The sequence below is a fragment of the Chamaea fasciata genome, unplaced genomic scaffold (assembly GCF_029207755.1).
Source record: "Chamaea fasciata isolate MVZ Bird 193981 ecotype frontalis unplaced genomic scaffold, bChaFas1.0.hap1 SCAF_5, whole genome shotgun sequence".
Classification (NCBI taxonomy): Eukaryota; Metazoa; Chordata; class Aves; order Passeriformes; family Sylviidae; genus Chamaea; species Chamaea fasciata.
Window position 1 is genome coordinate 12,741,504 of NW_027094090.1, and position 23,049 is coordinate 12,764,552.

The 23,049-nt window shown below is 37.3% G+C and overlaps 1 protein-coding gene across 3 annotated transcripts in view; it reads right to left on the reverse strand.

The window, feature by feature from the left end:
• Window positions 1-1,045: 1,045 nt before the first annotated feature.
• The window catches only part of ORC5 (origin recognition complex subunit 5), a 64,144-nt gene continuing 42,140 nt past the window's right edge, over window positions 1,046-23,049 (reverse strand). For all 3 annotated transcript variants that reach the window (XM_066182845.1, XM_066182844.1, XM_066182843.1), the window contains exons 14-15: window positions 5,141-5,253; window positions 1,046-1,598 (exon numbers count right to left, since the gene is read on the reverse strand). In XM_066182845.1, the coding sequence (XP_066038942.1) occupies window positions 1,553-1,598; window positions 5,141-5,253 (159 nt within the window). In that variant the 3' untranslated portion in view covers window positions 1,046-1,552. The remainder of the gene's footprint in view (window positions 1,599-5,140; window positions 5,254-23,049) is intronic.

Here is a 23,049-nt window from a genome sequence, read left to right on the forward strand (position 1 = left end):
GGGTTGATCCAACTCAGCGGTAGGAAGGAAAACAGATCACGGAGATGACTCATTGCTGCCCTTTCACACTCCCCTGAGGGGGAGGAAGCCAGAGCTTGGCCAGAAGGATGCTTTTGTCACTTGGGTCTGAATCCAGAAGTATGGCTACGCATACACAAGGGGGGGGGGGGGGGAAGAGAAAAACCAACAAAAAAAGAAAACATAAAAACAAAGAAAAGAAAAATTAAAAGAAATAAAATAGAGTAAAGGCTACACATGTTCAGAGTATTTGACCATTTCTAATAGAAGACTGATGATTTTTCCTTGAAAAAAACCCGTAATGTTCAACTTAGGACCTGGCATGGTCTTTTACTGTCAAACACTCAAAGGTGAACACTCAAGAGTAAAACATCTGAGTAACAGGCTGTGGGACCTGGTGTTTCTAAGAAGGTTATCAGAATCTTCAGATTCATGAAGATAATAGGGTCCTACTGGACTAGGGGATTTTACTGCTCCATAAATTGTGTATCTTTTATTTGTAAGCTGCAATTGTAGTGTATTCCATCAGGTATTTCCAAGGACAAAGTTTTATGTTACAATACCACATTGGTTATTCACTGTTCCACCGCTTTTGGGGAATTGCTGCAGAAAGACTCTGTCACCTGTTGAATTTCTCCCTTCCTGATGAAAAGGCAGCTGTGCCATTCTTCTCTACAGGACAGAGGCTGTTAGAAAAGCCATTCATTACATGGTGTGTATGTTAGAAGTACATTCATTCCACATGGCACCATAATTAGCACTTCATGTAACTGGATGAGCATAAAAGTACTATAGAATGTTGAAGCAAAAATAAAACATTTCAAGTTTGACATAGGGATAGAACTTAAAGAATCAATTATTTTTTTAAAACAGCTTCGTAAAAATACATTCATAGTCAACATTTATGAACGGTCTGTAAAAGACAGTATGGTGACTAATTGGGAGTTTCCTATCATCGTGATCTCCATATAACAGGGTAACAGTCTGGCTACATACTACTGAAGAGAAAGAAGAATTTGTACCAGTCTGATTTTTAAATATGTTCTTATGTTTATTATACTTTGCTACTCCATTCTCCTAAAATGGTGGCCTCAGGAAAAGCTGCTTTGGCAGGCAATTGCAAAGATTCCTGTGGAGAGGAAGTGAAAAGACTGGGCATACAAACAACGGCTGCTGCCATGTTCAAAGCACTGGGGAGAGTTCATAGAGCAAAATGCAGTCCTAAGTAAATGGGTTTCAGGCAATTTCAGTGTTAAGATAACATCATTAAGAGTAGAACAGATTGTGCTCAAACCCTGCTGTTTATAATTAACACATTGCTTCCAAATACTCCAGGGTCCCTGGTAAATAGTCCTCTGCTCAGATCCACCCAGACCAATCAGAGTATTTTCATCAGGTTCCATGCTGGGCCAGCACCTGTTTAGACAAATCCAAAAGAGCCAAAATACTCTTCTTTCTGGCCAGCTAAGTAGAGAGATGAACACAGCTTGCCTTAGTCATTGTCACAGTGTCCATATGGCTGTGAAGCTTGTTTTCACAAGAAATCGTACAAGTACTTTATTATGTCGAAGTTCACGGTCCTATAAACAAAAACACAGTATATTAGAGCAATCATCTTAACAGTGCTAAGACTTTAACCTGTTTGGAAGACAGCACATGCAGGACATTCTGCACAATCAAAACCAAGCAATTCCCCAAAAGAAATGCAAGCAAGGATTAATGAATATTTCACTTCTCTCATTATTTACAATACCTCTCTTCTGATTATTTAAACTTTGTAAAATTCTAGAAAAGAAATATAGCAACTTCCTAGTAAAGAAAGGAAGACTCTTATTTCAATAACGAAATAGTAAAAATACCACAATGTTCCTAAGATTATATTTTTGTATGGCAAACTTGATGTTCTAGTTGGTGATGCAAAGCAACAACCTTTTATGCTATTGAATGTTTTGTTCATCTCCCAAACCACCTGTTTAAATATGTACTACGTAACTCCTTCATCTGTACTCATTTGGAGCCTGCGTTCTTTCAGTCTTGACAGAAGTTGACCCATGTTCATAGCTAAATTTGAAAAATCCAAGAATGCCAATCAATGGGATAGAAGATTTTAATGTACACTTTTGTACTTTAATGGCAGGCAAAATGAAACAGCAGTAGAATAAAACATATAATTATTTTTTTTTGTCTCTAAACTCATTATTCTATACAATCCAACACTCAGACTTTAGGGTTTACTGTTTGAATAAATAATGCAAATTACAGCATATAATGACAAGTATAAAATTAAAAGGTTTTTTTTTTAGTTTTCAATGATGCAAAAAAACCAGCTAACAATACTAAGTGAGATTAGCTAGCTGAATTCTTATTTGTTGGACTATAATCATTTAATATTCTCTGTTCATGCATCAGCCTGTAACCCACTTTTCAAAAAGTTTTTATGAAACATCATTTTGGACAGAGAAAAAGTTTAGAAATCCCCAAGATACATAACAGGAAATACTCTGTTGGAGTCTATTTATTAACCTAGTGACAAATTTAAAGACATTAATTGCCACTGTTGAGACTTGCACGACATTGTGTCATTCAAAAAAAGTGCTTTAATTACAAGCTTTTCCACAGAAACAAAACCATACACACTAACAAACGCTGACCTTATCAACTAAATGAAACAGAATTGTCCTGTCATAACAACTGGGTTTATTACAGACTCTCTGAAAAGATCCATTATATTCAATAAACACTAAGAGAGCCCTACTTCAGCTGAAGAAAATTTATGGACTTAGGTTTGAAATTCTTAAAACAGAAATTATTTCTAACAAAGAAATATCTAACTTTATCTTCAGCTAAATGTTTAACTACTATGTAGTAAAAACCAGAGATGTTTCCTCAAAGACTGAGGATATGCCACAGAATAGAGCCAGACATGAGGTTCCATGGCAATAAAGAGAGACTGTGAACTTCAGCAGTTCCCATGTTAAAAGCCATCAGGAAGAGACATAAGTTTTTTACTCTTTTCAAAAACAGGTGGCCTTTTTTTTAGTGCAAACTTCACTTTTGCTTAAAAAACACAGAAAATGAAATGACAATCTGAACAGCTTGAATGGGGGTGGGGAGGGAGGATCCTTTTCTGTCCCATTCTTTGCACTCCTCAGCCTTCCATTAGGAAATATGCTGGAGTAACAAGGCTGAGATGGAAACAAGGCTGAGGTATCTGAAGGTTTTAGGGACTAACAAACTTATTTTATTACTATTGCAGTAACAGAGAAAGAAGAATCAGAAGATGGGCTGCTTACTTGGTACGCATTTTGGCTGAAATTGCAAAGTAGTTCTGCGTGACAAATACAACCAGAACTACTGCACAGATAGAAAATGAAATTTTTTAAACCACAGAAGATCAGCCCTTCATCCTATAGCTAGTAGCCCCACCCAGGGAAGACAGAAGCTCATTTATAATGAATTTATGAAACCTTGTCTTTTTACAGATCATCCTCCTTTAAAATTTAATAATTACCATGGGCTGAGAAGTGTATTTTAACAAAAATTGTAACAAACGAACAAAGCAAGATTAAAGAAAAGGGAGAAACAGGAGAAAAGCAGAACAGGCCAACTTTAAATTCTATCCACCAAATTTAAATAGCCCTATCTAGGCAGCAAATAAAGACCTGCAAACTACTTGGAGGGTGAGAAAAAAGAACTGCTTTCTTTCTCATAACATGTAGGAAAAGTCAGTTTGGATACATATATATGTATATACATACATACATACATACATATATATATATATATATATATACATATATATATATATATATATATATATATATATATACATACCACAAATCAGACCTAAAGGAAAGCAAGCTAAAACACTGTACCATGCACTGAGGTTTGAAGTGACAGTGTCTCTGACATCTACTTTCTCCAGTAAGCATGAGCTGCATGGCACAAGTTTTGGTCCTGTTTTCTGGCCTTCTCCACCTTCCAGCAACTTTAATGCAGTCATTGAAACTTCTAAGGATGTCAAAGTTGCAAGGAAAGGGCTGTCAAAGTATCCCAATTCAAGGATACATCCAATGTATAACTGTATACACAATGATCCATGTTGCTGAGCAGATGGTCTGCTGTGCTTGGTTCCAGGGGGAGCTTTTTCAGGGCATCACTCACAAGTGACTTTACTGCTGGGAATAGCAAACTGCCATAGCAAAGCTGTGGAGGTCCTGGCAGTGTGGTCTGGCCAGACCTGAGCCAGACAAAGTTGCATTCTATGGCCTGTCCAACTGAAAATTGAAATTAGCCTATCTGTTGCATTTACTGACAAGGCTACTGGACATTTAATAGCTCAGGAGAGCAACACGTGCACTGAGGTTATGGAATACAGCCTACACCTCAGGTTTCTCTGAAGTCTCACATTACAGAGAAGAATTGGCCTCAAGAACATTTCTCCCTCTTGACACATGTAATTTCTGGGCTCTGTTCTGGTTATAGACTGTTTATCCAAGACTCGCTAATAAGGTGGCAGCGACAGATAAAATTTGAGCTATAAGCCTGATTGTTGCCTTTGTACTGCATGTATTTCTGTCAGCAAATTATTGCCATCTCTCCTGATGGATCTCAAACTGTCCTTAGACTTTACAACTGAAGGCTCTGGACGAACAAAGATGCTGATGTACCTACATCCACTTACTGAATTAGCTTGCATCAATAACAGATCACATAAGACAGTCTGTGCAAGAATTCTTATAATCTATGTAGTTTTTATATCATATGCACAACAACACTGTTAAGAACCAAATATAATTTCAGATTCAAACACCATAATGTGCTTCTGGTAGTGAAATGGACTGACATTTTAGAGCAGTATTTTCACATGAAGTCCCTGACCTTTATTAAGCACAAAGACAGTATGCCACTGTAACATTTCCCTTTTTGAAAACAAGAACAGCACTATACTTACCTGGGGTACAACATTTCTCATAAATAACATGACTTTTTCAGTCATTCTTAAAAAACAACCACAGGTTTTCTATTCTGGTCTGCAAAAAGCTATAGACTGAGCAAATACTTGGTTTGAAGTCTCTTTCAAGTCAGCACATGCAACAGTAATGAACTCCAACAGGCTTACCGGGCAATAGCTCTGATGAAGTCCAGAGATACAGTACATTTGTATCGTGGCCCATCAAGCTGGTCATTCTGGCCAACCATGGATAACAGCTGAAGTGTCACAAGAGAGGTGATCTATGGACAAGAGACACTAGCAATGTTAGTCATTTTTGTTAACATGAATACCAGTGGCCAATTTTTGGTTTTGCTTTGTTGTTTTTTTGTGGTTTTTTTGTTGGTTTTTTGGTTTTGTTTTGTGTTTTTTTACATTTGGCATAACTCCCGTTTCTCTCTGGAAAGTCACTCCTACTTGCTCATCGTTCATCCTCATTTCCACATAGCTCTGCAGCTAGAAAACCCAGGAATGTACCTACATCTTGCCATTACATTTTCAGCACTAGCAGTGATAGATCCAGGCTAAACCCTTCATCCTTCGTATCAAAAAGTTATCCTGGAGTTTTGATCAGAGGAACAGGAATAACAGGCATGAGCTGAGCATTTTCCAAATCTCTGCCTGACAATCAAGAGAGACTAGGATTTTCTTTCCTTTATCCCTGAAGATCACCTTTTGAACTTTGCCACTCAAATTTGGATACTCCTGGACCAGATCATATCATGTTTTGAACAGATGGATGTATCTCTCTACTCCAGATAAAAAGGAATTTGGAGGTTGGAAAGAAAAGGCTGGATGATTGAATGCTTAAAAAGAGCAGGGCCTGAATGGAGAGAAATTTGCCTGCAAACACACATATGGTGTCTTGACAGAGCCATTGATTATTTTACCAAAATAGCAATGCACCGGCATACTTATTCACTTTGCTCCTCCAGTGATGGCTGTGGTACCACTGAAGTGCAGTCATGGGGTGCCACCACTGAAAACAACCAGCCCATTCTGACTCAGGAAGAGACACTAGTGATTCCACTGTCTCCCTATCTCCTCCCAGATACCAGGGAAAGAAAGAGGTAAAAGCAGAAAAGAAAAATTTTCCCTGACCTTTGCAATAGGTACCACTGACAATTCAGGGCAATGAGGTTACATTCTGTGACAAACTAGTATCTGGCCACAGGTTTCGGTTTCAAAAAACCAGCCAACCATTACCTACTTCTGAGTAATGATAACAGGGCAGCAAGGAATTTCTCAAGAATAAATGCATAAGGAAAGAAAGTGTCAATTCAAACGTTCAAGGAAGCAATTGCTATAAAAAGCATCAGCAAATTTTTACCAGTATCAATAAAAAAATAGTCCTAACTCAGTAATAACCCCACTCTTTTGCTGAAAGTACACTTGGTTTTCAAATCTGTGACAGTGCTTGTAGGATGTAGGAATGATATAATAGAAAAAAATGACACCTACCTGTGGAGAATAGAAAAAAAAATATGGTACCCAAGAATGAGGCAATTTTTTAACAGCCTGCACTTAACTTTCTTTCATACGGCTTGAGACAACAATAGTTTGGATGCCAAAATTCTGCAAACTCTTTGGAGTTTCTTTAAGGAGTGCTGGTCTACACATAGTCACAAAGACAAATTCCATTTACTTAATTCAGATCTATAAATTACATGATTTAGCAAATTTTAACATTGACAAAATTTAAGAGAATTGAACTCAGCATATAGCAAATGGCTCAAACTCCAGTTCATGAATCACTTTGCACGTATCACTGAATTGGGATAAACCTCAAACTTGTTAGGTTTTATATTCTTAAAATACTCATGAGAATACATTTTTCTCCATTCTTCATTCAACAAAGTCTATACTCATTATGGAGGAATTGGCTGTAACAATTGCACCCAGGTGCATCAATACTGGCAAACCACTTCTGCACTACACACTTGCAGTTGGTCTCACATGCAGAAATCACCAGTGAAGGAATAGCAGGAGGGGTCCTTAAAGCTCCTTATGATCACAGGAAGTCTGCACAGTTTGGAGTCAGACCCATCTCAGTTTTATCTGGGATATAAAAGTGACCTTGCTGCTACATTACGAATGTTGCAGCAATAATACTTCAACAAATTGTATATTTTCTTTTCCAACTAGCACCAAATGCTCTGTGAGTAACACAAGGTCAGCAACGTAAAACTCCTTACTAAAGGATGATTCAAGAAATCTGAATTAGCATCAGACTGGACACTAGGTTTCATTAATGTTCTTCACTAAAGAAATTAACTCAGATTCGATATACAATATTCCAAGATAAATGAAGCAACTGATCATCAGAGTAGCAAACTTACTCAGGAAACTGCAATCTTTTAACTTATTTCTTTTGCAACACTAAATAAATATCATCACAGGGGAGCAAGTGCAGAAACAGCAAGTCCTGACCCTGAGACCAGTTAAAAAGACAGCTGTAGAGAGTAATGCCATTTTCAATTCATGCAGGCAAGAAATAGTTTTATCTCCTAAGAGGCTCAGTAGAGACAAAGAGAAAGAATATATATCTAAGGGGAGTAAGTAAGGACCAGCTTTCCTACAGACAGCTAAGTGTTAGAAGCTAAAATACCTAACTTCTTAGTCTTTGGAGTAGAAATTAACATGTAATAGTTACAGATGTCTGGCCTGTACATGGAGAAAGGCAGATATCTCCTAAGGACAAGTCAAAAGCCTGCCTGCTGAGGGGGCAGCAGCCTGGAGCTTTGTTTGCAGAACTTTTTCAGTGGGTTCAGGGAAAATCAAAACCAGCAAGGGAGTTCAAAAAGCAATGACTTCTTAATTTTTTCTTGCTTTATACAATATAGCAGAGGAGTTTGCTGCTGTTAGCCACAGAAATGGACAAGACACCTATTTTGTGCAATACATTGATAGAAAAGACTGAATTGTGGTAGATGTGGAATTATTAAGTTTCTCTAATATTCTGTGCTGAACCTAGACCCAATAAATAAAAGATGAGTGTCTTCACCAAATGGTTCAGAAGTCTTCTGGGACACAAAAGGTCCAAATCCCTTCTGACACAAGAGGCTTGAGCACCTGTACTGAATGTCTGACAGATAATAGGGTGGGAGCAAAGTAAGGAGGAAGAAAAAGCCATGTACAGTATTAAATCATCACCAATTTAAGTAATTTTACAAATACCTGTAGAATATTTCTTCCCACTGTAATTTCTTTTGTTCAAAAGATTCTCAATAAATACTCTTTCTTATATCACCCACACAGTTTTTCTAGCTTGTTTCTAGTCTGTTCTTGCCAGATGTTTCTTCTCAAGCTTTTGTGATAATGAAATAGAGCCACTGTACCCATGATATTTAAAAAAAAAAAAAAAAGTTAAAAATATTTCAAAAGCAGTGGTGTATTTTTGGCTAAGAAGTACAATTAGTTTGGCATTGCATTCATATTTTTCCCATCTGTGTTTCAAACTTTTGATGTGTCTTAATTTAAGAACATACTGCCTCCAAAGCCTTCCAGTACCTGAACTTTTGAAGCAGCAGTTGTTTTTCAATGCTTAAGTTATAGGTGGCACCTGGAATTTACGAGTTAACAGGACATGAATAATGGTGAATTTTAAAATTATGCTGCAAATACACTATCTTAAACCCACTTCATTCCACTGTATTCTTCTTTACCGGGTGAATGTCCTAGGTAGGCCCAGAGAGACTGCAATTTTATGCAAAATAGTTCAGCTTCAGAAGCAGCTAGAGCGCAAGTTAGGTCTGGTGATGATTTAATACTAGCAAAAGTTAAAAATTAAATGAAATTTTCTACAGAAATAACAAGAAAATCTGAAAAAAACCCCAAATGTAGTGATCTGAAAGATGCAGAGAAACAGGTTTTACCAGTATGTTTAAAAACAAGTGATGACGGAACTTGCTTTGAAATGTATTTGTGTGAGAAACCAGCATTTCAATGCTGCTGAAATCTTGCATCCAGGGTGAGAATAATCATAAAAACACAGCAGACAATTGTGCCCAGAAGGAAAAAACCACTCAGATTGCTTCAGGAGATTCATTGGTCAAACATGGACATTGAAACCTCTGGAACAAACAAGCAACCCACAAGCCATCCTTCAAGGCAGCTTTTTTCCTATCAGCCTGGACTAACAGATGGGCCTTGCCTCATTCCCCAAGCAGACACAAAGACTGGCTTTGTGAGCACATGGCTCTGTGGAAGTGAGAAGAATTCCAGAAGCAAGGGCTGTCTGCTGAGAAAGGCCAGGCTCTTCCCAAGGACACCATAAGAAGCCAGAAAATAATCACTGAGGTACAAAACATGAGCAGATTAGAACCCATGACACAGGGAAACGCATCGTTAATTTGGGTAATGACAGACTACCTAGGAAAGAGTCTGGAAAAAGTCTGGGACATATCACAAATCCATAGGATAAAACTAAACAGACAATGATGCTGATGATTTGGGGTGGAGAGGAAGCTGTTTCTTCAGAGATGTGACTGAAATCTCACCAAGTGTACATTTTAAACTGGACTGGAAAAATATTAATGAAAGGAGGAACAATTTCAAACTGGCAGAAATACACTAGGTGATCTGTGTGGTTTTTTCCCTCTCCACAGTTTATAATATTCAATTATCCGGTCCAAAATGTAAAATAAATTTTAACACTTCAGTCTGGCTTACTGTCACACACAGGTTCTGAACATCAAATGTATCAAGAAACTAAGAACTTTGCATACTCAGCACCATCAGACAAGGGTATTACGTTCTTTGACAGTCAAATGAATGGTGCTTTGCAGCACCATCATCCCGTGGCTCTCAAAGCCTTGCACTTGATCAAAACCTACCACTGCCAGCTGTCACTTTTAGGCTCATGAAAAAACCTCTGCTATGCAACAAGGCACTTGGAACACCTCACACCATTTACAAAACACATTTCAGTCAAAACGACTGTGCAATACTCTCCTGGAGTTAAATTCAATGACCTTAGTACAAATTATGTGAGCAAAAAAAAAAACCTGCTCAAAATCATTTCAATGAAAATTATAGCCAGAGTATGCTCATATGTCAGCCTTGTTTGAAAAGCTCACACAGAAAGATAACCACAGAACATTACAACTGTATGTATTTAAGACAGCAATTGACAAAAAATTGTTTTTATAAAAATTATAAAAAATAAATCAAGATTTTTCTGAATGCTTGTACAAAATAACCAGGTTTTGAAACTCAATTACGTTTTGTACAAGGCTTTTAATGCATGAAAAAAATACAGCAGGAGGGACAGCCCTCCAGATTACTTAGAGCCTCCAAGCCTGCAGGTAAACATTCATTACAACATGCTTCATGAATGTTTGCATTTGATGTCTTTCTTTGTCCCAGATTAGTTTGGCGGTTTTATGTTTCTGTCACATAAGTATTATTTCATTATCTCATGCTGAGTCTCCAGGACCTTGATTTCATTTCACTGAAGGCAAATCTATGTGATTTACAGATTCAAACAAGTGACTCTATTCACTTTTTCAAAGCTTTATCATATCAGTGATTCAGTCATTTACTAAGACAGCCAAAACTTCCTTTAGTCTCTAAAAGACAATCCAGAAGAAATGTTTATTTACCCTCAAGTACATGACCTTGAATTTCTTGCTGTCAAACCCATTCAGCTTGTATCATACTCACCACCTAAAAGATTGTTCTTGTGTCTCTTCAGAACAGAAAAGTTTACAAGGCCCAAGGGATATAACATTAAATTTTACTAGAAAAATTCTTCTGGTTTTTACTCTAGAGGTCATTAGAACCCTTCTCACACAACATTTTCTCCATTGTATAATCACTGTTCACTACCTCTGCCTTACTCTACTTGGTCTTATCTTTTGTGTCCCATTTACACAAAATGATGCTTGACAAGAAACAGTGGCAATTTCATTCACTTAATCAAGGGATAAATGTGCATATTTTGCCTTTTTCCTTTCCCCCTCCTTTTTCTACACCACTCCACTCTCTCCTGTCTTTGAGACCACAGGACACCTTTCTGCATACTAGAAGCTGTCTTATCTCTAGACCATTCTCCTGCAACTGGCTTCCCTTGTGGCTTTTCTCTTCAATCTCAAGAGAAGCAAATGTATTTTTCTATTTCAAGAAGACACTTCCTACCCTTGCTCTATTCATATTTTAGAATATTTTCTCCTCAATTAGCAGTCCGTATTCTAGGGTTTGATTAGTGACTCTCTCTAGCTGCAAATCTTGACTCATCAGTGCAGCTTCCTTTCAACTCTTCTCTGTACTTTCTCATTATCTCTACTCCTCACATATTCTCTTCCCAAAATTGCTATTTAAAAAAGCAACAGAAACAAAACATACTGTATTTTTTCTAAAATGAGGACACTGAATCAAGATCCAAGAACCATCCCTGGAAACTAAAAAGGCAATTTTAAAAAAGCAAATAAGAAATCCAGAAGGAAGTATTCTTCATGCAAAGTTGTAGTTAATCTGTAACACACTTTGCCTCTGAAAAGTCGGCGCAGTGGTAGAGAGTTTGGAGTGGTAGAGAGTCTAGCCACTGGGCACGTTCATGGAAGCAAATAAAACCATGGGCTGCTGAATGCAAAGAACATCACCTCTGTGGCAAACTTTTAAGTCGCAGGTAATAAGAAGTTGTAACATACACAGACTATGCTCCTCGTCTGCTTTCTGGTGTTAAATTTTTCCTGCTCATTTGATATTACTTAGAAGTAGTCAGAGAGCTTACTGTCTCAGAAGTAAAACAGTGGGTAAGCCCACTTTCAACCTGACTTTATGTGTCTGCTGTGATGCATTTATCAAAGATAAGGTGTATCATCTGCATCTCCTACATCCTACCACTCCGTTTCACCTTTTAATCTTCTCTTGGGCCTCTGAAAGGGCTCTCTCACTATTAAATACTGTATTCTCTCCATACTTTGCAGTCTTTATAAAAACAAAAAAAACCCACTTGCTGAAAATCCAGCTTCCCCCACCATCTCCTGAAAACCTTCCTAATATCTCAAAAGCATTTGTACAGATTAGCCTTGCCCACAAATTGCTACAGTAACACCACTTTTTAAAAGCAGTTCAATAATTTATTCATTTAGGAACTATTATTAAAGGAATCTTTCAAAGTGTTAATGAATTTGCTTTCTCTTCATTATTTTTATTCAATATAGAAATTAAGGAAAAGCTCCTTTTTTTTCTCTCTCAGCACATTTACTTTAGCATTAATCAATTTGCCTAATAAGAAAGAAAATAAAAGGCAGTTCACAACACTCTTTGCCTCGCTCTGCTCATCAACTTTAAAAAGAAGTATAAAAACTCTACAGAGTGATGCATGGATAAATCAGTATTCTGAGTCAGTTCCCTCACTTTGAGGATCAATTAAAGTACTTCATAAAGGCATGAAAGGCACACTAGAAATTTGCTTAATGTGGTATTTTCTAAAAGGATCAAATTATTTTCTGTACCTGAAGATTATTTGGAAATATTTTCAGAATTTTGTTAAGACCCCTGGAAGTGATGAGAGGAATTAATTTTGATACTCAAACCCAAGATTTGAATGCATCTGCAATCTGTTGAAGATGTGTACATCTAATTTACTCCATAACAACCAGGAAACACATAACTCTTAAGTAGAAGGACTACAGATACAAGTTACAGACAGCTAATTCAAAAGTACTCCCCCTTCTAGTTCATACTTCCAAAATCTGAGAAACCGAAGATGCTAACAGATGGTCAAAGGAACATTTGGGGAATGATGTTTACAGTTAATTTGATTACTTAAGTCAGGTAGCTTCACAAAGTGGACACCAGACAAAAGCTGGCTAGTTTTCAAGGCAGAAGCAATAGCCAACAGAAGTATCCTTCTGCCATACCTTCATTCATTTTTGCATCAAAGGTCTTTTTTAGGCACTATTTTACAAGCTAAGGAAAGCAACACAAAAACTGTTTTCCAGACACAAACCTTTGTGCAACTGACCAAGCATATAAATTTAATTCTTCAAATCTGAAAATTTGGCCTTTTTTCCCCCCCTTCATTTATTACATCTGTCCTACAATGGCAACATTTCTAGATATTACAAGTCAAGTTCTGTTAAGAATAGAAAAATCGTAACATTACAATACTACCCAGTACCTGTGATACTGATAGGATTTGATATATTTACAGAAGGCCCCTAAATTTTTAATGCTATTTCAGTAAATTATAGAACTGTGTACAGAGCTCCCAGCCTCTTACTTCTATATGAAGAAGTTCTATTTGTAAATACAGTTTTGCATTAAAAAATAATTCAAGCAATTAGGATTTCAAACCTGTCCTGAGGATAAAAATTGGTCTTTTGTACTTGGCAAGAGCAGAAATAGTGAAATTAAAAGAGATTGCTCAGAATCAGCTGTTTGGGAGTATCTCCTAAGTCTAAACTACCTTGCTTTCTAGAAGAAAAAAAGTGTCTTAACTACAGTATATTTTTGCTGATTATGATAAATAAGTGTTTAAAGAGTATTGATCCAAATATTTTATCAAGAAACAAGATATTAAGATTTCTTTCATTAAAATAACCACTCCAGGAGTATTTGACCCAAATACTTCTGAAATACAGATCTCAGGCATTTCAACCACAAGTACAGAAAAATGGTAAAATACACTGTAGTCCCAAATGGAAGACTGCTCTGAAAAACAACAATTTAAAAATACATTGATTTTAAATCTTGAAATTGTTAAAACAGATCTTTAGAGACACTCCACAGTAGCATGCTGCTTCTCAAATACTCACGAGATACACTGCAGAAGACTGCAATCAGCTCCACATTCACTGAGAGTAGAAAACCCTGTAAATTGTAGTGGTTCTACAATAGGAATAAATAGTAACAAAAACAAAAATAGAAACAACTTGTATCAATTGCTTAAGTGCAAAAGAACAACATACTGGTACAAAACAAGGATCCTCCCTGGCCCAATCTGCTGCATCTTGAAAGTACCAGCAAAGGATGCTTAGGGAAGTGCGTAAAAAAATTGTAAGGAAGAAAAAATTACCTGACATACTGGGTACTAGTGTTCTTAACTTCAGAGACTTCAGTAATTAGGTATAAAATTGTTCACACATAGGGATCTGACCGGTTGAAACATGACATTTCATGCTCCTCTTATATTGTCAAACTGGAGCTAAAAAAGATTGCTGATTTGTGACGTTAATGCACTCATCAACACACTGGAGGAGAAATTTATTATAAGGCTGCACATCAAGAGATAAGAAATAACAAAACTGCCTAGCTCTCAGCAATATATGGCAGTCATGCTAGATTTCATGCCATCCAACAGAGGAAAAGAAAAAACCTCGAATACTTGATTTACTTTCATATAAGACAGTAATTAGAATTTGATTTGGTAGAGGATGTTGGAGCATAGATAAACCAAGAGCTACAAAGTTCTTGTACAACAGCAACTGAGAGGAACTGTTACACTTCTGTTTGGAACACTTCCCTAACAAAATCAGGACATTTAAGTTTAACATATTCCTGAACCTTTGTTTACAGATACTGTTCAGGAGAACAGACTAAACACCAAGGATGAATGAAAATTTCAGTTCCAGGTTGGCCAACTGTCACCACACAGCACAAGGGAAGAGAAGACTCGTGAAAATCACTCTGAGCGGGTAGGAAATCTGGAATCTTCCCTCTCTGAGCTTGCCAGGAAAACAAATAGTCTCATGGAGAATACTTTACTCTTAATCAGTAAATCTACGGCATTTTGTTCTCACCAGAAGGAAGGGAAAGACCAGGATGGAGACTGTCACTCAAGAAGCCCTCTAGATACTTGGAAACAAATAAAACAAGCCCTATGGTACTAGCACAAGGTGATGGTTGTAATCCACAGTGAGAAGTGTTGTTTTCATTAAAGAAATGTATTCATTTAGATATGCTGCAATACAGGCTATAAATTCATAACATCCATTTCTAGAGAAAGCAAAGCTTTCAGCCAACCATGAATTGGAAAGTCATAAAATATTAAAAATCTAGGTTCAATGACCCATTAAATACATTAGATGCAACTTCAAAAGATATCTATAAATATCCTTATATCCCTTGCACAGATCTACAAAGTGGTCAAAACTACCAGTTTTCCATCTCTTATTCAATTATACTTGGTTTTATCAGATAAACAGCATGAAATATCACCATGTAAATCAAAAAACTGTGTTCTTCTAAGATGACACTTGTTTTTTTATGTAGTTTCTGTCACCCTTTAGTGCAATGGTGAAATTCTGCTATTTATGCCATGTAGCACTTAGCTTTTCTAATTTGGAAAAAAACAGTTTCTGACACTCCTGTCTGGCAAGCATGTGTGTTGGGTAAAAAACCAACCAAGGCAACTAAGGAACTAGTGAACCAGTGTGCTGCCACACCTACCAACAAGGCTGGTCAATGGATTAGACAAAGGATATGTGGGAAGGGAATAACTGCTAAGGAGAAACATTTCTTAATAACAGTATGCAGCCAGTTAATATTTCTCCTGCCTTTATAGCATCCAAGGATAACTCTGTGTATTTTGATAGACAGAAACATTCAAAGACACAACCACTCCAAGGAGTCCTAAAAACATCTTGCTTATGTACAATGTGTTAAAATTTGTGTAGTTAGCAAACATTGGCTATACTGCTGCTACATAATTGCAAATCATTTACAGGGCAGAGTCTAAAATAGTGACATGCTGCATAAGGCAATTTCCATGTTATTTGGGAGTGGAGTTGGGAAGGTATGTGGTGATATCACCTATGACTACAGTAACTTCTGGGGCAAAACACTCCAAGGATCTTGGCAGGGGCTTCTCAGAGTCAGGGAAACCCAAGAGAGAGCAGAGAGATCCATCAGGACCTGGCAGCTCCTGTGAGAGAGGCTGACATGGGGAGCCATGTCACCAGAGCACCTGAGGGAGATTTGAATAGCTCTAGGGAGCACAGTGAAAAGGGTGGGCAAACAGGACAGACAGGATGTGGCATAGCAGGACATGGCAGGGCACTTTGTACAGCATTTCCTGTAGAAAAACGTGTACGAGCGCGCAGCCACCTTCCTGGCTGCTGAGTCTCAGTGGGGACCTTTTCACTTTGTACAACTGCCAGAAAGGAGTTTGAAGCCATGTGGGGATTGGCCTCTTCTCCCAGGCAGCCAGGGAGAGGACAAAAGGAAATGGCCTCACGTTGCACCAGCGGGGGCATCCAGGTTGGACATCAAGAAGAATTTCTTCACTGAAAAAGGTGGTCAGCTATTGGCATAGGCTGGCCAGGAAGGTGTGTTGAATCACCATCCCTGGAAGTGCCCAAGAAATGACTGGACATGGCACTTAGTGCTACAGTTTAGTTGTCATGGTGGTGTTCAAAGCTTGGACTGGATGAGTTGGAGGTCTTTTCCAAGTTTAAGGATTCTATGATTTGAAAAGCATTAAAGAACCTCCATAAGATATCCTGTGGAGTCGGGGAACATATAATGGAATACAATGTAGTCAAGGAACAATTTCTCATGTTTCCATGACTAATGAACTTATTTCTTTTTGCAGTTGATAGTTGTGATAGCCACTCTATTTTGTGAATAGTCAAGACTTTGTCAAGACTTTTCAATAATATTCAGTATTTATAAAACTGGATGTTTAGAATATTAAATTTACATCACTTTAAAATGGCTTAACACCCCAAAAGTACTATACTGATCACCAAACTGAAAAATCCATACAAGAGATCAATAGAAAGGTGTGAAAAAAACAGGACAGAATCAAGAAAGCAATGAAGTCTTTTGATCTAAACAGATTAAAAAGTCACCTCATACTAAAATGCCTACTGTAGTGAGAAAATACAGGAGAAAAACAAAACTGAACAAAGAGAAGCAGTTATGATTGGCAAAGACTCTATTAGGTTCTGATGAAAAGCTACTTGTCATTCCAATCAACTGTTTTATCCAAACATTTTCCCACCTCTTGGAAGCCTTTCACATACGCTTTACATAATGGGCTCCCATGGTTATCTTCTGCAATTTCTTCGGTAAGCAGAAACAGAAGTATTGCTCAAGGATATTTTACAATGTCCACTGCAGGTTTTGCATTGTAGTCAGTAAACATTAAGAAACTACCCTATCAAAGAACCAACTGGTCAGGAAGCGGTGCTATCAGTCTGCTATTCTCCCGTAAGAGCGGCGCAAGCAGCAGAGACCAAAACGTTCTGTAGGGTATGATCTGGTTCTGAACACCCACCCGGGGCACCTGCCCTTACACCACTGAAGACCCAGACTCGCTTTCTAAGAAGTTCTCAACACATCTTGTCCAAGGTGACACAGTAATATAGGCAAGGTGTCACTGCCAGGAGCTGGTTATTGGATCAGGACATGCAGACCATTCCTCTGAGCTGCCAGGCAGTCTGCATCTGCCTGATGGCTGAGCTCAATTTTACAACCAGATCTTTCACATCTTATCCTGCAGAAGCACTATGTACTGTTAAAAGCTGACTAATTTTATCTGGAAAGTGCATCAAAACTTTGTCATCTCTAGAAAATTTTAAGACACAATTCTGCACTTAAAAATACAGAAAAGGAAAAGGTTCCATACAAAGACTTTTCTGACTCTAAAACTGTTCTCATTTATTTTATAACAGAGAAATTGTGCAATATAAATGTTACCATGGTAACAACTCACTTTATTGAACAAGAGAGAAAATAATTATCCCAAACCTGCATATCATGCAAGCACATGCAGTAAATTTAGTGCTGCCCTTTTTTCCCCTCGCTATTTTTCTTCTTGCAAAGAGAAATAGATTTTGAATTTATACCTTGTAGCAAGCCAGGCATCATTTTGCCTGTCCCTCCCATTTCTTTGTATATTTTACACCTCTTGAGTGCATGATGTGAAGGACCCAGTTACTTAGAAAAAGAAAAAGGGATTAATGAATCAGAAATGCTCTTCCCCCTCCTGAGTGAAGTACAGAAGACTCCTATGTAAATGCTTTACGCATTTAAAAAAAATGAAGCCCTAAGGCAAGCACAGCACATGCTTAGTATTCACTCAGTATACTTAAACAGGAACTCTTAGTTTATAGAAAACCAAAAGTTACTCCTCTCCAAACATAAATTAAACCTGATTTTACTGTTCTGTCCAATACATCTTGTGATATTGTATTTGTAAACATATATTTATATTTTATATACAAGGGACAGCAATATTTTCAGCAGAACTGCATGGATTTAGCCATACAAATCCAATTAATCTCAATAGAACTTGTATGGCTAAATCCCCGTGCTCAGCTTTGACATTTTAGAAGCAGTGGGGGAGGTTTTTCAAGGAGTGAATATGTATTATACAAAACTTAAGTTTTCTCAGAAACAAAACACCATGTAGATACTCAGAGATATCAACAAACATGTGATTCTGTCAAGAAAATCACATTCTTAGGAAAGCAGGCAAGGACTTCCACAAAACTCTATTTAACAAAAAATAGCAGTATTATCCTGCAGCCTATGAGATAAAACTAATCACATGTATATATTAGTTGGATAAATTATTCTGATTCTACCTCCTGTTTTGATCTTTTTACTGCATTTGCAGTGCATCTGCCTCTCTCACATGAAATGTTAAAGAAAGAATTTAATCTAGTGTTCACAGTTGGAGGATGCATTTGGGAGGCATAAAATTCATGTTTTTAAAAGATCACTTTAAACACGTGACTTAGAAGTGCTGTTTAAAAAGGTGATCTTGTCACCACCTTCCTTGCTTTTTTTTTTTTTGTTTTGTTTACAGTACTAAACAACTAAGAGAGTTTAAGTGTAGAAACAAAACTATACTCAACCAATTTCAGCAATGAAGAATGCAGCTAATTTTGGCTATCTCTTAGAAGATTATCTTCAGGTACTAGAAAGACTTTATGCCTATACACATTAATGCACACACACAATACAGGCTGTGCAAAATCTTAAGTAACTAAGCTGTCTTCTTCATGGAACTGAAACTCTCCAAATCATCCATATATAACAACTTGGTAGAGAATTCTTTCTGAAACATAGGCTGCAATGGTATGTTCTTCATAAATACACACCTGTACTGCTGAGTATATTTAATACCTTCCCATGAAGTTCTAACATAAAAATATATAAGATATAAAAGTATAATTCCAGTAGTTGAACTGGTAAAACTCACAATTCCATATAAAGAAGGCTACTCTTAGGTGCCTTCTCCCTTCCTCTGAAGCCCTCAACAATCAGTACAAAGACTTCAGTTCCTAAACCAAATACTACTAGAGATGCATGTTTCCCATACAGCAGTTGAACAGTTAAATCCCAAGAGTCTTACAACTGCAAAAGTGATGTAATTAATGTCTCTTTTAACAATAATTTAGATTTTGCATTTGCCAGTAGTTTTTGTATGGAAACGTTTTTTTTCCAGTTCAAATATAAATCATACAAATGCAGTGCAGACATTTTTGTTGTTTTTGTTAAATAAGAAAAAGTAACTGTCCATTTTGGAATTAGCTGGACACATTAACAAGCCACTAAACAATTAGGACAAATTCACCCAATATAAGCCATCATGCTGCTGTTTATTCTTCCTGTATATGAACTGGTTAGCTAGTTGCTGACAGGAAGCCTTAGCCCATGTGCTAGTTGAAAAGTTTTATTTAAAGCTTGTTGTGTTTCAAATTAATAACGATCATTGCAGTACTGTATCCTCAAATCATACTTTTTGCCTGAAGTGCATGATGAAGTTACTACTTCATGAAAAACTAAAGCCATTAAAAACAGAAACATTGCTAAATGCTTCTGCTAAACATGCTAAAGCACTGTTTTCCTGCAGTGGTGTGTTCTGAAAGCCTTATGACAGGACTTGAAACAAGTTCATAAAAACCAACAGCATGTTACAAAAAAATATACATTATCAATTGAGACAGTATCTGACATAACAGACTCTCTGGCCAGAAGCCCTCCTCAGAGCCTTCCTTGAATCTTTTAAAAATATTTTATTAAAATCTGGTATATTAAAAAGCTGTGTATTTCAGTGTACAAAAGTTCAGTTTTTTAAAAATGTTTAGCTTAATTAAACATGTGATAAGATCTTTAATCTTTAATAGATTAAAACATGAATTTTTTTGTGAGAAAGACTTCTATTCATAAGTTTTTCCCAACGCAAAAATCTCAAACACCCTCTGTTCATGTCAACCTCAGCTTTTCCATCTTCCTCACAACTCAGAATCACAGACTGGTTGAGGTGGGAGGGATCTCTGGAGGTCACTGGGTCCAACCTCCTGTTCAAGCAGGGCCATCTCAACCAGGCTGCCCAGAACCACGTCCAGATAGCTTTTGAGTATCTCTGAGGATGGGGATTTTTCCACCATTCTGGGCAACCTGTGCCAGCATTCAAGTCACCTCACAGTAAGAAAGCATTTCCTGTGTTTCAGTTTGTGCCTATCGCCTTGGAGGAGAGCAGCAACTCCTTGCTGTAGCTCATTATATCCCCTTATACTCTACATGCCTCCTGCTCCTCCACTTCTCAACCTAAGATGCTCTACACCCTGTGCCTGGGTCTTGGTTGGGTCCTAAGGATCATCACATTCAAACGTACTGAGCACTTAGGTGAGGCAGCCTTAACAGAGCTCTCCTCGACTACTCCTGCTGCATCTTCCTGCTCCAGACAAAACAATGTTTGGATGTGGAGAAATGTGTAACTCAGAAACCAAACACCAACATGTTTATCCTTAGGACAAGTTGGTTTCTTGGTGGGATTTTTTTTGTGTTTGTCTTGTTTCTTGAGATATAACCCAAATCCTTCTCTAAAGGAAATTAGAAAATCCAGAAAATTGAATCAATCATGAGATTCCCATGCAGCCTCCTCTGACCAAACCATCTTGGTGGTCTTTAATAACAGTAGCACATTGAAGAAATCATGGATGAAACACAGTCAGTAGCCTTAAACATGTTCAGGACCACCTCCTTCACAAATATACTGTTAAACATTAATTCAGAAACATAATTTCCATTCAGTTGACTAATAGAATGATACCTTACTGTAAGAATTTTCAGACGTTACTTTTCGTCATCATTATCTAGGCTCAGGATTCAACTTTCAGTTTCTAAATTCTTATTTTCTTCCAAGTGACAAGACTCTCAAACTCCTACCCGAGTGCAAACCACAGAAAAACTGTGTCCCCTGCTTTTAGGCTGGCTCATCACCAGCCAGTGCCTGAGTTACAGTTCCCAGTGGCAGAATGCAGCCTATTCAAAACAGCATGATTAATTTAGCTAAAAAGAAAACCACAAGCAGAGAGAAATGGATTAAATAACAACAAAACCCTACATACATATGGGCTTATCTGAGACTTGCCTTGTTAACATTCCCCTTTTTTCAGCCAGAGGGTGAAGCAGTTGCTGGTACTGCCGAAGTGCAACTGCTGCCTCTGACACTATAACCTGAATCCTTCCCCCTCTCCAATACAACCCAAGGCTGAATTCAGGTATTGTTCCTCCTGTTACAAAGCAAGTGAAAGAAAGCCACTGCCAGGTTCCCAGAAAGCTGAGGAAAAGCTTAACTGCATTTAACCCTTTGGGCTCCCTGGAACCAGTCACACGACATCCTCTGTGCTAGGGACCTACACACAACCCATAGCTCCCGTGTTCCTTGTGGCCATTAAAAGCTGCACTTGAGAATGCCACAGATGACACACAGGCAAAATAGCAGGGAAATGGTGCTACAAAGCCAAAGAGTTTCATTTTCTTCAGTGTGATCAGGTGTTACATTCTCCTATAAAGATCTAACGGGAGGACCAGAAATGTAAAAATTACATTAACAACTATTCACTTTCTATTTTTTCCTCCAGCAAATAAATGCATTCAACTTTACAAATTTGTTCCCTGGGTTCTCTGTAAGTGTTGAAACCAATAAAGTAATGAACTGATGAGAAGGTTGCTGTGCCCAAAAATACACTATCAATTAATTTATGTGACAATTATTCACAATAAATGCACACTGCTATGTTTCTTGTGCCCTGAATGGGAAGTAAAGGTAACAGTATATACGCAATGTTTATGGATGTCCAATGTACCACAGCTGCAACTTGATATTTAGAGCCAACAAAGAAAAAACTGGAATGAGGGAAAAATATCTCAAAAGCTGATGAAAGTGACTGACAAATACTATTTAACCAAGAGGCTAGACTTATATTTGGAAGAAAAAGATTGATGACCTACACTGGGTGCACTAAATATCTTACATAACCAAAGATTCCAGTGACACATATGAAATCATCATTGAAGTCAGCTACTCAGTAAAGAAGCAGTCCAGATATCAAGATTTATCACAGCTGCTTTTTTTATCCAAAACATTTAGTCTGACACCTTAAATTCAACAAAGAATTAAAGATGAAGAAAAAGAATTAAAGAATTAAGAAAAAGATAGCCTTTTTCAATACAGATACTCAAAAGCTTGCTTGCCTTCTACATTTTAAGACTAAGTTATATATATATTATTTATTAAGTGTTGTCACTTGATATTACATCCTCTTTCCTTGAACTTCTACTGTAGATTATTACTAAGACGATTGTAGATTACAATGAAGATTATAACTAAGACAACACCTGCACATTTTTTCAAACTGTAAAATGTCATTTTACAAATGTCTCCATTTATAAGCAGTGAGCAACCTGAAGATGAAGCTGAACTTCCAGTATTTATCCAGAACAGCCTTCATTTGTTCTAACATCATGGCAAAACAAATAAACATAAAACAAACAAACAAACAACCTCCCCAATATCAACAATAAAAAACCCTCCAAAAATTAAAAAAAACAGGCAAATTTTCATGCCCATTTCAAATTCCTGCCTGTTCCTTTTAGAACATAGTAGGATTTCTTTTCTCTTACTACCTAACCTAATCCAGTTAAAAGTATTATGAAGATGACAGTGATTGACAGTTACATGATGACACACTTGACACACATCACATCTGCCAATAGTTACTTTTTTCCTCATTCACGCAGGTTGTGGGGGTATTTTTCCCCAAAAGAATTTAGTATTTATTCGGTCA